Raw genomic sequence first — 15,030 nt, forward strand, 5'->3', positions numbered from 1 at the left:
CAATAGCTAGCTGAAAAATGTTTACTCAACAACAAGAAAGCTTCTGATTGGTTGATTGAGGGCGTACTACTGAATCTGTCCAATCAGAAATAGATTTTGATCTTTATAAGGCAAAAGAAAATTGCGTGATATCTTTGAAACCGTGTGAAATTATGCTAAAGACAATTTTCAGATTAGTTTTTTTATACATGCAGGGTTTTATTTTACACACGCACACAAATATGTTTTAATATTGATGCCAATTCATCTTAAAACTAGCAGAAAGATAATATAACAGTGGTGCTAACTTGAAGTAACTTTTATGGAACCAAACTGGACGAAAAAGAAATAGTTTTTTAATAAGGTTTTATTTTTTTGCAAAGACGAAAACCTAATGTCGACTGCAAACTCAAGGCAGGCACATACGTAGGAATTTATTTCGAGATATCCGTAACTTTTCGGAGGGTCCAAATTCAATATCAGGATAAATTATATTCAAGTTTGTAAGATCACTTCAAAATTATACTAAATTTGCAAAAAAAAAAAAAAAATGTAAAGCTCCGTTGATTCGTTGAATGTTTAACTCTGCTATAGGTCGAAAGTTCATTTGTTTAGTTGAATATTGAACTATGCTGCAGGATAAAGGTTCATCTGATAAATTGAACTTCAACCTCGTAAAATTTCCGAGAATAGGTTGAACGTTTAGCTATCCTGCAGTTAATACTATAATATTGAATTCGTGTATTTAAGACTCTACCGTAGTTTCACACTGTGAATCGAAACTAGTGTTGGGCACAAAAACAGATTTTTGGGTTTTCGGTTTTCCTTTTTTGAAAATTGAAAAAAAACGGTTTTTCTCTCAAACCGGTTTCGATTTTTCAAAAACCAGTTTGCTTTTTCACCGGATCCGGTTTTCTTCAAAACCGGTTCCTGTTTCCTTTTTTTCAAAATTGGTTCTATTTCTGACCAGAATAGTGTTTCGTTGTTCTCCGGAAACCGATTCCGTTTCCGCTGAAACAGTGTTATGTGTGTTCCAAAAGTTTTCACCGAAACCACTTTCGGGTAAAACCAAACCAGTTTTGGAGAAAACCTAAGCCGGTTATAGAAGAAACCGAAACCGATTTCGGTGTAAACCGAACCGGTTTTTGAAAATCGAAATTTCGGTTTTCCGGATTTCGGTTTTTCTAGTAGCCGGTTTCTGTTTTTTTTATAAAAACCGGTTTTGCCCATCCTTAGTCAAAACCCACTGGTCTGAAACTAAATTCCTACCAATTTATACGAAACGACTTACCTGAAAATCTACATCTCCATAGCAATAGGAAGAAATAAATCGACTTTTGACTTTAAATATAATATCACCTGATGCATTCATTAACATAAATTGTGTGTAACAAATACCCTTTTGTACTTCTACTGTCCCCACATGAGTGCCTGGTGGTGCAAATACTTCCATTACCTGTTACAAAAAAAAAAAAAAAAAAAACAGAGAGAAATAAAATTATACAGATAAATGAAATAAAATTACAGAAAATATTTGCAAAGAACGTTCCAACATGAATCTAAGAATTTATTAAACAATTTATTTGAACAATATTTTAATTTTTTGTATAAATACTTTGCAATTAAATGTGGAAAAACAAGTCATGAAAATCTTCGTAGGTCCTCCCACGATTAACTTCATATTCAGAAATTTACATTTTCTAGTTAGCAGTGTGAACATATTGAAACAATACCAACTTTTCAACCACTACTCACGTTCTTATGAAAGGCTAAATGTGCTCACAGAATTAACAATCTGAGAAGTGCAAGCAAAAAGTACCCCAAGCCGTAAATTTGCCAACACCTTGTGGCTCACTTGCCGGTAAATGTCGATCCTCGATGTGGTGACGCGTCGAAGGATCGCTGCTAGTGTGCCATTGGCGGCACATTTTATCGAGTCGAAACAGATATCTAGAGTCGAGGTATTAAAGTTACCACCGCGTAGCAGCGAGGACTTCGTTTTGGTGCGCGCTTCTTCGATTCGTCGTGGACAATCGCGAAGTGACAAACACGAACTATCGCCAATCATGTGCATGAGGTTATTATTATCCAGTATATTATTTTCCTGATGAATTGTTCCTAAAGTGAGCTCCGGGTATCAGGAGTAACCTCTGCCTCTACATCATGAAGTGAAAAATCTTGAGATATGTGCGTATAATTGTATGAATTTAAATGTCAACTCTCGCCGTAAGTGAATATGGGAGAACTATGAAATAAAGTAAATAGACGCACGTCATTTTGTTATAAAATTACATGGCGAACGCATTTTATCTTATCCCAAACGATTATCGTCGAATATACGCGATTAAAGGAGTACTCTAACTGGCCAAATTAAGACCTCAATGATTTATTCCTCTACAAGCGAGGTTTTTTTTCATCGCCTTCGTGGTGAAGTGGGAACAACACGCGTTTTGTAATCATAAGGTTGGTGGTTCGCGCCCACCCGGGTGTACTTGGTACTTTTATTAGTGCTTTTTAGACGCAGCTTAATGTAAATAAATCACGCATATAGGCGATTTAACATATTTTGAGAGAGTAATTTTGTTGTTCATTGGCATTTTGTCGCGTCCCTGCCGCTGGTGGTATAATTTTCCAAACGGAAGTAAGGCCACCGTGAATAGTCGCTTCGGGGCAGCCAATTTTTTGGCGAGATGTCGCTAATTGCCCATCATCAGTGGTCCATAGACGCTTAAAGCATGGGGTACCTTCCTAGTTTGAGATTTTTTTAAAGGAGCTGCTTCAGCTCAACTCATGCTGCAAGTGAAGTATGTGAGATGAGTTTATATTCAAACTTGTAAGTTGAAAGACTCATTCAACTCACTTAGGTTTCTTGTGAGCTAAGATTACATTAAGCTCATAACATGAAACCGAAAATAAATGTTAAGGTACGCATGTACAGATGGATATTGTAAGTACAAAGGGCACCAGGAAACTTTCGAAATATAGTTTTGTTTTATTATATATATATATATATATATATATATATATATATATATATATATATATATATATATATATATATATATATATATATATATAACTTCCACTAGGTTCAATACACTTCTCGACCCTCTGAAATCAATTGCTAAACCAGATCTGCCAAGTTTCGCTAGGGAGTAAGAAGCACTCGTTGTCTCAAGCCCTGAGAAGATCCTCATCACTAGAAAATCGCATCAGTTTCACCTTCATTTTCACTTACGAGAACAGTACAAAGTCGCAGGAAGCAAGGTCTAGACTGTAAGGAGAACGCTCACAAGTTTCAACATTGTCGTGATGGAGGAACCAAGTGCCCATTCTTGAATTTGCTGGTAGGTTCTGCGTAGATTCGATGACTTTAGGCAGGTAATATTCAGTGTACCACTTAGCTGTGACTGTCTTTTGTGTGTCCAAGACAACACTCTTCACAATTCCACTCGATTTGAAAAATACACTTATCATTTTCTTCTTTTACCGATCGGGATTTTCTAACACCTACAGGTGTATCCTTATCACCAAAGACCCAAACCTTGTTCTGAGTCTTGGTCGGTATGTCATAATAGTACAACCAAGCCTTACGTCACGATGTTAGCAAGCATTTGCAGCATCGCGCTTGTCGTCACTTGTCACGATGTTAGCAAGCATTTGCAGCATCGCGCTTGTCGTCACTTGTCACGATGTTAGCAAGCATTTGCAGTATCGCACTTGTCGTCACTTGTCACGATGTTACCAAACATTTGCAGCATCGCGCTTGTCGTCACTTGTCACGATGTTACCAAGTACTTGCAGCATCGCGCTTGTCGTCACTTGTCACGATGTAACCAAGCATTTGCTGCATCACGCTTGTCGTCACTTGTCACAATGATACCAAACATTTGCAGCATCGCGCTTGTCGTCACTTCTCACGATGTTACCAAGTATTTGCAGCATCGCGCTTGTCGTCAGTTGTCACGATGTTATCATGCATTTGAAGCATCGTGCTTGTCGTCACTTGTTACGATGTAACCAAGCATTTGAAGCAATGCGCTTTTCGTCACTTGTCACGATGTTACCAAGCATTTGAAGCAATGCGCTTGTCGTCACTTGTTACGATGTAACCAAGCATTTGCTGCATCGCGCTTGTCGTCACTTGTCACGATGTTACCAAGTATTTGCAGCATCGCGCTTGTCGTCACTTGTCACGATGTAACCAAGCATTTGCTGCATCACGCTTGTCGTCACTTGTCACAATGATACCAAACATTTGCAGCATCGCGCTTGTCGTCACTTCTCACGATGTTACCAAGTATTTGCAGCATCGCGCTTGTCGTCAGTTGTCACGATGTTATCATGCATTTGAAGCATCTTGCTTGTCGTCACTTGTTACGATGTAACCAAGCATTTGAAGCAATGCGCTTTTCGTCACTTGTCACGATGTTACCAAGCATTTGAAGCAATGCGCTTGTCGTCACTTGTTACGATGTAACCAAGCATTTGCTGCATCGCGCTTGTCGTCACTTGTCACGATGTTACCAAGCATTTGAAGCAATGCGCTTGTCGTCACTTGTCACGATGTTACCAAGCATTTGAAGCAATGCGCTTGTCGTCACTTGTCACGATGTTACCAAGCATTTGAAGCAATGCGCTTGTCGTCACTTGTTACGATGTAACCAAGCATTTGCTGCATCGCGCTTGTCGTCACTTGTCACGATGTTACCAAGCATTTGAAGCAATGCGCTTGTCGTCACTTGTTACGATGTAACCAAGCATTTGAAGCAATGCGCTTGTCGTCACTTGTCACGATGTTACCAAGCATTTGAAGGAATGCGCTTGTCGTCACTTGTTACGATGTAACCAAGCATTTGAAGCATCGCGCTTGTCGTCACTTGTCACGATGTTACCAAGTATTTGAAGCAATGCGCTTGTCGTCACTTGTTACGATGTAACCAAGCATTTGCTGCATCGCGCTTGTCGTCACTTCTCACGATGTAACCAAGCATTTGCTGCATCACGCTTGTCGTCACTTGTCACAATGATACCAAACATTTGCAGCATCGCGCTTGTCGTCACTTCTCACGATGTTACCAAGTATTTGCAGCATCGCGCTTGTCGTCAGTTGTCACGATGTTACCAAGTATTTGCAGCATCGCGCTTGTCGTCAGTTGTCACGATGTTACCATGCATTTGAAGCATCGTGCTTGTCGTCACTTGTTACGATGTAACCAAGCATTTGCTGCATCGCGCTTGTCGTCACTTCTCACGATGTTACCAAGTATTTGCAGCATCGCGCTTGTCGTCAGTTGTCACGATGTTACCATGCATTTGAAGCATCGTGCTTGTCGTCACTTGTTACGATGTAACCAAGCATTTGCTGCATCGCGCTTGTCGTCACTTGTCACGATGTTACCAAGCATTTGCTGCATCACGCTTGTCGTCACTTGTCACAATGATACCAAACATTTGCAGCATCGCGCTTGTCGTCACTTCTCACAATGTTACCAAGTATTTGCAGCATCGCGCTTGTCGTCACTTCTCACGATGTTACCAAGTATTTGCAGCATCGCGCTTGTCGTCAGTTGTCACGATGTTACCATGCATTTGAAGCATCGTGCTTGTCGTCACTTGTTACGATGTAACCAAGCATTTGCAGCATCGCGCTTGTCGTCACTTGTCACGATGTTACCAAGTATTTGAAGCAATGCGCTTGTCGTCACTTGTTACGATGTAACCAAGCATTTGCTGCATCGCGCTTGTCGTCACTTGTCACGATGTAACCAAGCATTTGCTGCATCACGCTTGTCGTCACTTGTCACAATGATACCAAACATTTGCAGCATCGCGCTTGTCGTCATTTCTCACGATGTTACCAAGTATTTGCAGCATCGCGCTTGTCGTCACTTGTCACGATGTTACCAAGCATTTGAAGCAATGCGCTTGTCGTCACTTGTTACGATGTAACCAAGCATTTGCTGCATCGCGCTTGTCGTCACTTGTCACGATGTTATCAAACATTTGCAGCATCGCGCTTGTCGTCACTTGTCACGATGTTATCAAATATTTGCAGCATCGCGCTTGTCGTCACTTGTCACGATGTTACCAAACATTTGCAGCATCACGCGTTACCATATAACACGTCGTGTCATCTGGCCTATAGTCAGACTATGCGGACACCCAGAGATAACAAAGTCTCTCCACGAGCAAATGACCACGCAGAATCGAACGAACGAATTGCTGGTGCATTTAGGTATAAGGTATTTCTAAGCTGCTGGTAGGTCACTTGCCTGTCTTTGTTAAGCATTTCCCTAACAGCAGTAATGTTTTCACCTGTAACTGACGTTTGTGACCTTCCCGTCCTCTCAGCATCCTCCAGAGTGAAATTTCCCCTTTGGAATTTTCTGTACCACCTGAAAATAGTCGTACGACCGGCGACGTTATACTGCAAAAGTGCTTGTATCACATTTCATTACTAAAATGCCGTAGCAAGCACTTTAGATTATCACTGCTAATGGATAACTCAGCCCATCGATTGCCGCAGCTGTTAGTGCAAGTATATACATGTCTCAGCATATACCAAGGAGCAAACTCCTGTGACACATGCTTGTGTCGTATTGCAAAATTGTCCTAGTACCCTTTGTATATATAAAAGTTGTCGTTAAACAACTGAGAAAATCTGTATTGACTTTTGGCAACGATGTCAATGACCTTGACACGCTTCATAATTTTTAGTTATTCTAATAGCGATAGCAATACAGGGTATGTGTTTAAAGCGCGAGTATGATTGTTAGACAGAATTGAGAAAGTGACATTTTTTGTTACCCTACAAACATTTGGGGTTTCTGTTTTCAGGAAGAAGTGGATGTGAAGGAAGAGTGGAGGTGTATCATTAAATTTTCTTGTCGAGTACAGAAAACTGTAAAAGAAAATTTGAGTCCTCAGCAGGAAAATGTACATACCAAACCAGAAAGGAGCACTTGAAAAATGCCTTCATTTCCTAAGAGGTGAAACAGAACTGCAGTCAAAATCAGCTGGAAAAATCATCTAGATCGGATTGCTTTGCTTAATTTAATTCCAACCGTAGGCAAGAGTAGGCGTGTCAATTAAAGGTAGCTAGACAGTGTTCTTTAAACAAGACTGTACCTTTCGTTTCTCTTTGTATGTTTTCTTGGTTGAAAGATCTCGATTGACTAAACAAAATCGGCATTTTAATTGATTTAATTCCAACCATAAGTAAGAGTGCAAAGCGTGTCAAATAAAAGTAGTTAACCAGTGTTCTTTAAACAGGACTGTACCTTTCGTTTCTCTTTGTGTGTTTTCTTGATTGAAATATCTCGACTGACTAAACAAAATCGGCATTTTGCTTGACATAATTCCAACCGTAGGCAAGAGTGCAAAGCATGTCAATTAAAGGTAGTTAGACAGTGTTCTTTAAACAAGACGGTACCTTACGTTTCTCTTTGTGTGCTTTCTTGGTTGAAAAATCTCAATTGACTGAAGAAAATCAACATTTTGCTTGAGCGTGTCAATTAAAGTAGTTGGCCAGTGTTCTTTAAACAAGACTCTACGTTATGTTTCACTTTGAACGCTTTCTTGGTTGAAAAATCTCAATTGACTAAAGAAAACCAGAATTTTGCTTCATTTGATTCCAACCGTAGGTAAGAGTGCAAAATGTGTCAATTAAAGGTAGTTAACCAGTGTTGTTTAAACTAGACTCTACCTTTCGTTTCTCTCTGCACGCTTTCTTGGTTGAAAGATCTCAATTGACTAAAGAAAATCGGCGTATTGCTTGATTTAATTGCAACCGTATGTAAGACTGCAAACCGTGAAAATTAAAGGTAGTTAGCCACTGTTCTTTAAACAAGACTCTTCTTTTCGTTTCTTTTTGAACGCTTTCTTGATTGAAAAATCTCAATTGACTAAAGAAAATCAGCATTTTACTTGATTTAATTCCAACCGTAGGTAAGAATGCAAAGCGTGTCAATTAAGGTAGTTAGCCAGTGTTCTTTAAATAAGACTGTACTTTTCGTTTCTCTTTGTGTGTTTTCTTGGTTTAAAAATCTCAATTGACTAAAGAAAATCGGCATTTTAATTGATTTAATCCCAACTATAGGTAAGAGTGCAAAGCGTGTCAAATAAAGCTGGTTAGCCAGTCCTTTTAAACGAGACTGTACCTATCGCTTCTCTCTCTCTCTCTCTCTCTCTCTCTCTCTCTCTCTCTCTCTCTCTCTCTCTCTTTGAACGCTTTCTTGGTTGTTTTGGAACAAGTTTTGTACACAGAAATTCTCCTTTCTATTCACTGTTAATGGCTTAAACAAACCATGCATTTAAGTACCAAACCTGTAGCTTATGTAGGGTCAGCCTCGTCAGCAGAACGAATATTAAGTAATGATGAGAGAAAACTGAAACTAGTGACAATAAATTGTATTTTTTAAAAAATAAAATTGCTTGCTTTTCATTCCTTCGGCTACAAACTTAAATTATCTGACTTGTTTTTGAAGAGTTTAAGGTGTAAGACTCAACGTACACTCTTTGAATGTTCCCAAGGTGGGCAATGAAATACCTTGTCTCTACCATGGATTTCAAGTGTATCAAGCATTTTGAATTAATTTTCCAGCCACAAGAAACGTTTTCTAATATACTTTTCAAATATTTTCTTTATTTCTTTATGTTCGAACTTCTATGGTAAAAACTATACTTTTATGCTCAAACCCAGTAGGTAAAGTGGGGCTAGGTGAGGGCTTGTCCTCCAAAAATTTTCCTTGCATTTTTCCAGACCTAATGCATCTTTATGTAATATAATAATATAGAAGTACAATTTATGTATTTGTAATAACTAACTCTATGGCCTATGGAACCCGGAGGTTCAATGCCGCATTCACAAAAGCTCTCCACTGACTTCTATCCTTAGCTAACTGCATCCAGTTTCTACTTTGTATTCCAATCTCTGCGAGATCCATCTTAATACTGTCCTCCCATCTGTCTGCGCCTAGGTCTTCCTAATGGTCGTTTTCCGATTGGTCTTCCTGTCAAGACTTTGAAAGCGTTTCTACTTTCTTCCATTCTAGCTACATGACCCGCCCACCTAAGCCTCCTAGACTTCACGACCCTAGCAATGTTGGGTAAACCATATAAATTATGTAGTTCCTCGTTATGAAGTTTCCGCCATTCCCCATTCCCGTTCCTCTTGGGTCCGAATATTCGTCTCAGGATCTTGTTCTCAAATACTTTCAGTCTATGTTCTTCCCTCAGAGTAAGTGACCATGTTTCGCAACCATACAGAACAACAGGCATGATTACCGTTTTGTATATTTTAAGCTTCAAATTTCTCGACAGAATTCGCGACGACAAGAGATTTTGAACCGAATCGTAACACGAATTCCCTGCTTTTAGTCGACATTTAATTTCTTCGTGAATATGATTTTCCTCTGCTAATATTGATCCTAGATATTTGAAACTATCCACTTTTTCGAAAGTATTATTTAATATTTTAACGCATCTATAATTTGCTGTATTCCGGTCCCGACGCACTTCCATGTATTTAGTTTTATCTGCATTTACTTCTAAACCCATGTATTTGTAATAAGTTCTATATATTTTATTTCAAATTCGTTTTAATCGTTTTATGAAAATCGGATACCAAGAAATGCAGAAAACAGGTAAAAATGAGTGATACAGAAGATGCACATCTTTTAAGTAAAATTTTTACACAGATTTCTTGGTAACTACTAAATGGTTTAAATTGGTCGGTGATTACTCGATCGTAGACAAAATACAGAGTGTCCAATATACAATGCAACCCGGAGTTTGGGATAGAACTTTTGAACCTGAAGTGATACACGAATAATGGTTATACCAAAATGAAGCCTTGTTCATGCATATGTTTTTAAACTAGGAAGCAATAATTGAAGTACATTTGGAACCACACAGTATTGCCAGATGTAATCGAAGGTGTTAATCAATTTGTTGCTAAACATGTGAATTGACTCATAACTCATACGTATGGATGTTCTGTCGTTAATTTTCAGTTTGTTTAGTTGGAGTAGCTTGGAAACTATTGAGCAGAAAAAAGAATTTTTCATTTCCACCGATAACTAATCGGATGAAGCCTCTGTAAAGAGGGACTAGGGAAATCGTAGTTTCCATAAAGGAACACTCTGAATTGACAACTTTGCTGATGTTTCAGTGCATAAAAAGGTGTGCTAAAGATCTGTCTACATTATGCAATTCCTGAAAACAATAAAAAAAACATTGAAATTATCATGTTAAAACGTTTACTTACATACACCCGGCAACACTGCTACTATCAGAAATGAGTTACCAGCTTTACAGTGGATGCTGGGAGTGTCCCCTGTTTTGATTCAAACATTGGTTCACACGTTTCACCAGGTTGACAGCAACTTTACGAAGATTAGAAGTGTTAATGTTCTCAATGGCACTGCGAATGTTCGTTTCTATGCCTTGAATAGTTCGAGAATTGTTCTTGTATACCTTTGCTTTAAATAGCTCCATAGAAATGAATAGTAGTGTTGCCGGGTGCATGTAAGTAAAAATTTTACCATAATAATTTCAATGTTTGTTTTTCATTGTTTTCAGGAATTGCATAATGTGGACAGATCCTTAACACACCTTTTGATACACTGAGACATCAGCAGAGTTGCCAATTCAGAGCGTTAATTTATGAAAACTTCGATTTCCCTAGTTCCCGCTTACAGAGGTCTCATCCTATTAGTTATCGGTGGAAATGAAAATTATTTTTTCTGCTCAATAGTTCCCAAGCTACTCCAACTAAAACTAAAAATTAGCGACAGAACATCCAGACGTATGAGTTATGAGTCAATTTACATGTTTTGCAACAAATTGCTTAATTCCTTAGGTTACATCTGGCAATACTGTGTGGTTCCCAGTGTACTTCAATCATTGCTTCCTAGTTTAAAAACATATGCATAATCAAGGCTTCATTTTGGTATAACCATTACTTGTGTATCTCTTCAGGTTCAAAAGTTCTACTACCCCAAACTCCGGGTTTCATTGTATATTGGACACCCTGTATAACAAGTAGAACAGAATGACCGCAATCAAAGTAGGAAGAGTAGCGTAAAACACACACGGATTTAGAAAAGGTGAAAACCAGAAAGGTACAAAACAAGTATCAAAAACTGTGAATTCCAATTAAAGTTGGGACGAACTTTGTTATTCTGGGTATTCGTGTAAGAGCTAGCAAGTACTAATGAAATTAAGACTAGTTTTAGACGGAAGCATCTATCGTAGCATTTCTCGTAGCAGATGTTCTGCTATAAATCTCGTATAATATTCTATGGCATTGAAGGTATATGATACTTTTTCACCGTAGCATTTTGATAAGCATCTTGTCGTGACGTAGCAAACAAATCACTGGAGAAAAACGCAATTATGGCTCCGAAACTAAAGCCTGTGGTAGCTAAAGCTATAGTAGTTGTAACAACAGTTTTCGCCAGTTATATTTAAAAACGAAAATCACAAAGGATGTGGTCAAAGAATTCGTTGTAGCGAAGGGATGGTAATGTTTGAGTTCTCTCTATGGTAGAGAAAAACTGAAGTCTGAGGATGCTATTGCATTCAACAACTTCCTGGGTATGGATAACAAAGCCTTCGAAAAATTCTTTGTACAAGCAAGGATGTTCCTCATATTTTTCAGTCAGCATAATAATAGTATCCCTACTCCAACTCATTTTTCTTTACTACAATTCAATTTCCCATACAAAGCAAGAACATGGATATTTGGCACAAAATCTTTCGGTCCGTTTTCACACACCACGGCGCTGCAAAAATGAAAAAAATGAAATCTTTAAGTTTTACGTCCCACGATTATGCCGGTTAGGCTAAAGGAGACGGTGATTATGAGAAATGAATGAAATGGTGGAATGAAGAAAGTGGGAGGAAACGGGAGAACCCCGAGATAACCCACGCACACGGTGTTTGTCCACCACGAAGTTCACTTGGCGGGGTCTGGGATCGAACCCGGGACCTCAAGCACCAGAGGTGAACGCTCTACCACTGAGCCACCGCGGCCCCTACCACGGCGCTGCAATCGGACCAAAAATGCTGGGGAAAATGCTGAGAAATAGAGCTGGTTCTATTGACAAGAAATGTCATAGAATATGCCATGGCATGTGAAATGCTATAGCATTTGCTACTTTACACGGTAGGATATCGATGATAGGATTTTTGCTACGATAAATGCTTCCGTCTAAAGTTGGCCTAAGAACTGAATGAGAGGCATGAGATAAATATATTTATTTCATTGAATATTTCAGGGAGTGATCCCGGAGGAATTCCTCCCTCCCGAAGCAATAAAATACCCCCAGGGTATGACTCACGGCGTGATTAATGTGAATTACTGGTATTTGTGCAGGAGTATTTTTCACTTCTCGTGTATTTAGCCCTCCCGACCAAAGTTTTTTTGAAAAAATTACAAATCTTCATGATAGGTATTCTGTAAATATTGACAGGTCACTTACCTTAACTGAAAATCTTCCATCCACTACGGTGTTCAGCTAATCTCTTCGTCATCACGTACGATTTTTTCTTTTTAATACTGTACCTCTGTCGTACTTTCCGCCTTTTCCTGTTACCATACCCTCCAGTTTCTCCCCAATGAGGTAGTTTCTGCTCAGCCAAAGCCCGAACCAGTTTCTTTTCTACTTGTCAATTACATCTAAAATTGTTCTTTTTCCCCTACTATGCCAAACACTTCTTCATGCGTTTTTCGTTCGACCCAGTTAACTCTCTTTACTCTTCTCAATACTCACATTCCAACAGCTTTCTGTCATTTTTCATCACTTATAGAGGTATCTCTGGTACCTCTATAAAATTTACCACTTTAGCTTCTAATCCAAAGACCACTTTAGTTCCCTCGTGGCTAAGCGGTTAGCGTACGCGCCTTTGGCGTGGGTGACCCGGGTTCGATTCCCGGCGGGAGCTCATGTGGTTCGGATTCCACGTTAATCAGTAGATCCACGTCTCATATAGCCTCGCTGCTGAAAGGGACGCTAAACTAAAATCAAGTCAACAACCCAAAGACTGAATTTGCAATTTTAGACTAGATTTCGGTCATTGACCTTTGGTTGTAGATTTTCTTGTCAATTGCGTGGTTTTTCGTGGTGAACATTATATATATATACAGTGAAACCTCTCTTAACGGACACCTCTATAATAGGGACAGATTTTTTTTGTCCCGGCAAAAATATATGTTCTCTTACGGAACAAAACCCTCCCTTTTACGGACACTCTAAGATACGGACGCGGACAGTCCTTCCCCCCAAGCGTTTCAATAACCTCTTCATAACAAACAGGAACTATTCTCGGACAGGAATTATTACAGTAGACAAACACGTCTTTCCCCCACAAGTGTATCTATTATGAGTCTAGACCTCGTAGCCGTTAAACAGAACAGCTTCAGACTGTACTTGAAATTATTCTTTTTTTTCTGTCCACAATAAACTGCTTTCTGGTGGAAATAGCAGAAAACCTTCATAAGCAATAACACTCGTGTAGGGTCATCGTATGGCCAGGAATTCTATGTGCAAGATCTTCCTTTCCTTAGAAAAATGTAGTCCTTTTTCCTCTGGGCCTTGCATCTTTCCCGATAATTTTATAGATAACAAACAAACAGTGCTTTACAATAACATTTTCAACCAGCAATATTTACTCTTACTTTTTTCTTTTTTTGGAAAAGCAGCATTTTTCTTTTATTTATGAAACTGGAACAAGTATGGGTTGGAGTTTTCCCTGCTTCCTTTTTCACTTTCTCTAAGAGGGTATTCTTTGTGATTGGGGCTGGGTCACTAAAAATATGCACTTCCAATAACTTGCAAAAGAGTTTAGCCGATTAGTTGGTTTCTAATGCATCTTTTAAAAAGGGTCTGAGAATTTGAAATAAATGAAAAACGCTTTTCCTGCCCCACGTAGGAAAATATCCAAACATATTTGGCATATTATTCTTTATTAGTATACCCTAGATGCAGTGCAAAAGAGAGTGCCTTGTCGTATTGTGCGCATAATTTGTGGGTTCGTTAGATTTAGTTTTTTTTTTTTTTTTTTAATAATAAGAGAATGAAGTTCTCCTTCATCCCTCCAAGTAATTCAATCCTCTCCTAAATAGAGTATTTTCATATTGAATTTTACGTATTTACGCTCATACATAATGTATTTACTATGTATTACTGCATACAACTACCGTTATGAGAAATTAAATTCCTGTAACTTCTCTGTAACGGACACCTCTCAGTAAAGGACAAAAAATCATGATCCATTAGTGTCCGTTATTCAGAGGTTTCACTGTATATATACCCATATGTACAGCTTGTTTATAAATGAATGGTCTGGTTTTAAAAAATTAATAATAAATTGATTTTTTTTAACTTACACGGGTAAAACGTATACCGTAAGCAGTGACAAGTGTCCAAGTTTCTCATGCGCTACCTGCAGACTATCACGACAGACAATCTACACCGAGTGTAAGAAGAATTTGATTACCGACTAGGTGTGTTGTTGTTGTATGATCAAAAGTGAACATAATTAAGAATTATGATTAGTGCATTAGAAAATTTGACAGTTGCTGCTGCTTGTACTGTAAGGTTTGCCAAGGCAATACATAGATTTATGATTACTTTTTAAAACCGCACTTTTCATTTATAAATACGCTGTATATAATATATTCTGGGTGGTAAGAACCTATTTAGAACAAACTTCGGTAGCTGATTCCTGACATCAAAACAAGCAAAAAAGTCATCTGGAACTTTGGTCACTGAGGGATAGTTTCGGCGATAAAAGATGCTGAAAGCGTGGGAAAAATTAACTTCAGAGGGCTGTAATTCAAAAACAATGCAACGTAGAGAGTGTGGTTTAGAACAAGACACTCGAAGTCATATCTGCTCGATTGAAAAAAAAAGTATGCTTCAAACCTCCGCAAGGTGTGTGTGAGGAATTTTCCAAAGGAACGTAGAGATAAGTTGCCAGGTTATAGGAGATCCTTACGTTCCTTTGCGAATCCCTCACACACAAATCTTGCGGAGGTTTGAA

The 15,030-nt window shown here is 38.6% G+C and overlaps 1 protein-coding gene across 2 annotated transcripts in view; it reads right to left on the reverse strand.

Moving 5' to 3' along the window:
• The window catches only part of LOC145683556 (phospholipid scramblase family member 5-like), a 107,889-nt gene that overhangs the window by 20,932 nt on the left and 71,927 nt on the right, over positions 1–15,030 (reverse strand). For both annotated transcript variants that reach the window (XR_014131149.1, XM_081754905.1), the window contains exon 7: positions 1,271–1,435. Coding sequence is in view for 1 of the 2 variants with exons in the window: in XM_081754905.1 (XP_081611031.1) it covers positions 1,271–1,435 (165 nt within the window). In the remaining variant the exon portion in view is untranslated. The remainder of the gene's footprint in view (positions 1–1,270; positions 1,436–15,030) is intronic.

The sequence above is a fragment of the Thermobia domestica genome, chromosome 4 (assembly GCF_964235325.1).
Source record: "Thermobia domestica chromosome 4, izTheDome1.hap1.1, whole genome shotgun sequence".
Lineage (NCBI taxonomy): Eukaryota > Metazoa > Arthropoda > Insecta > Zygentoma > Lepismatidae > Thermobia > Thermobia domestica.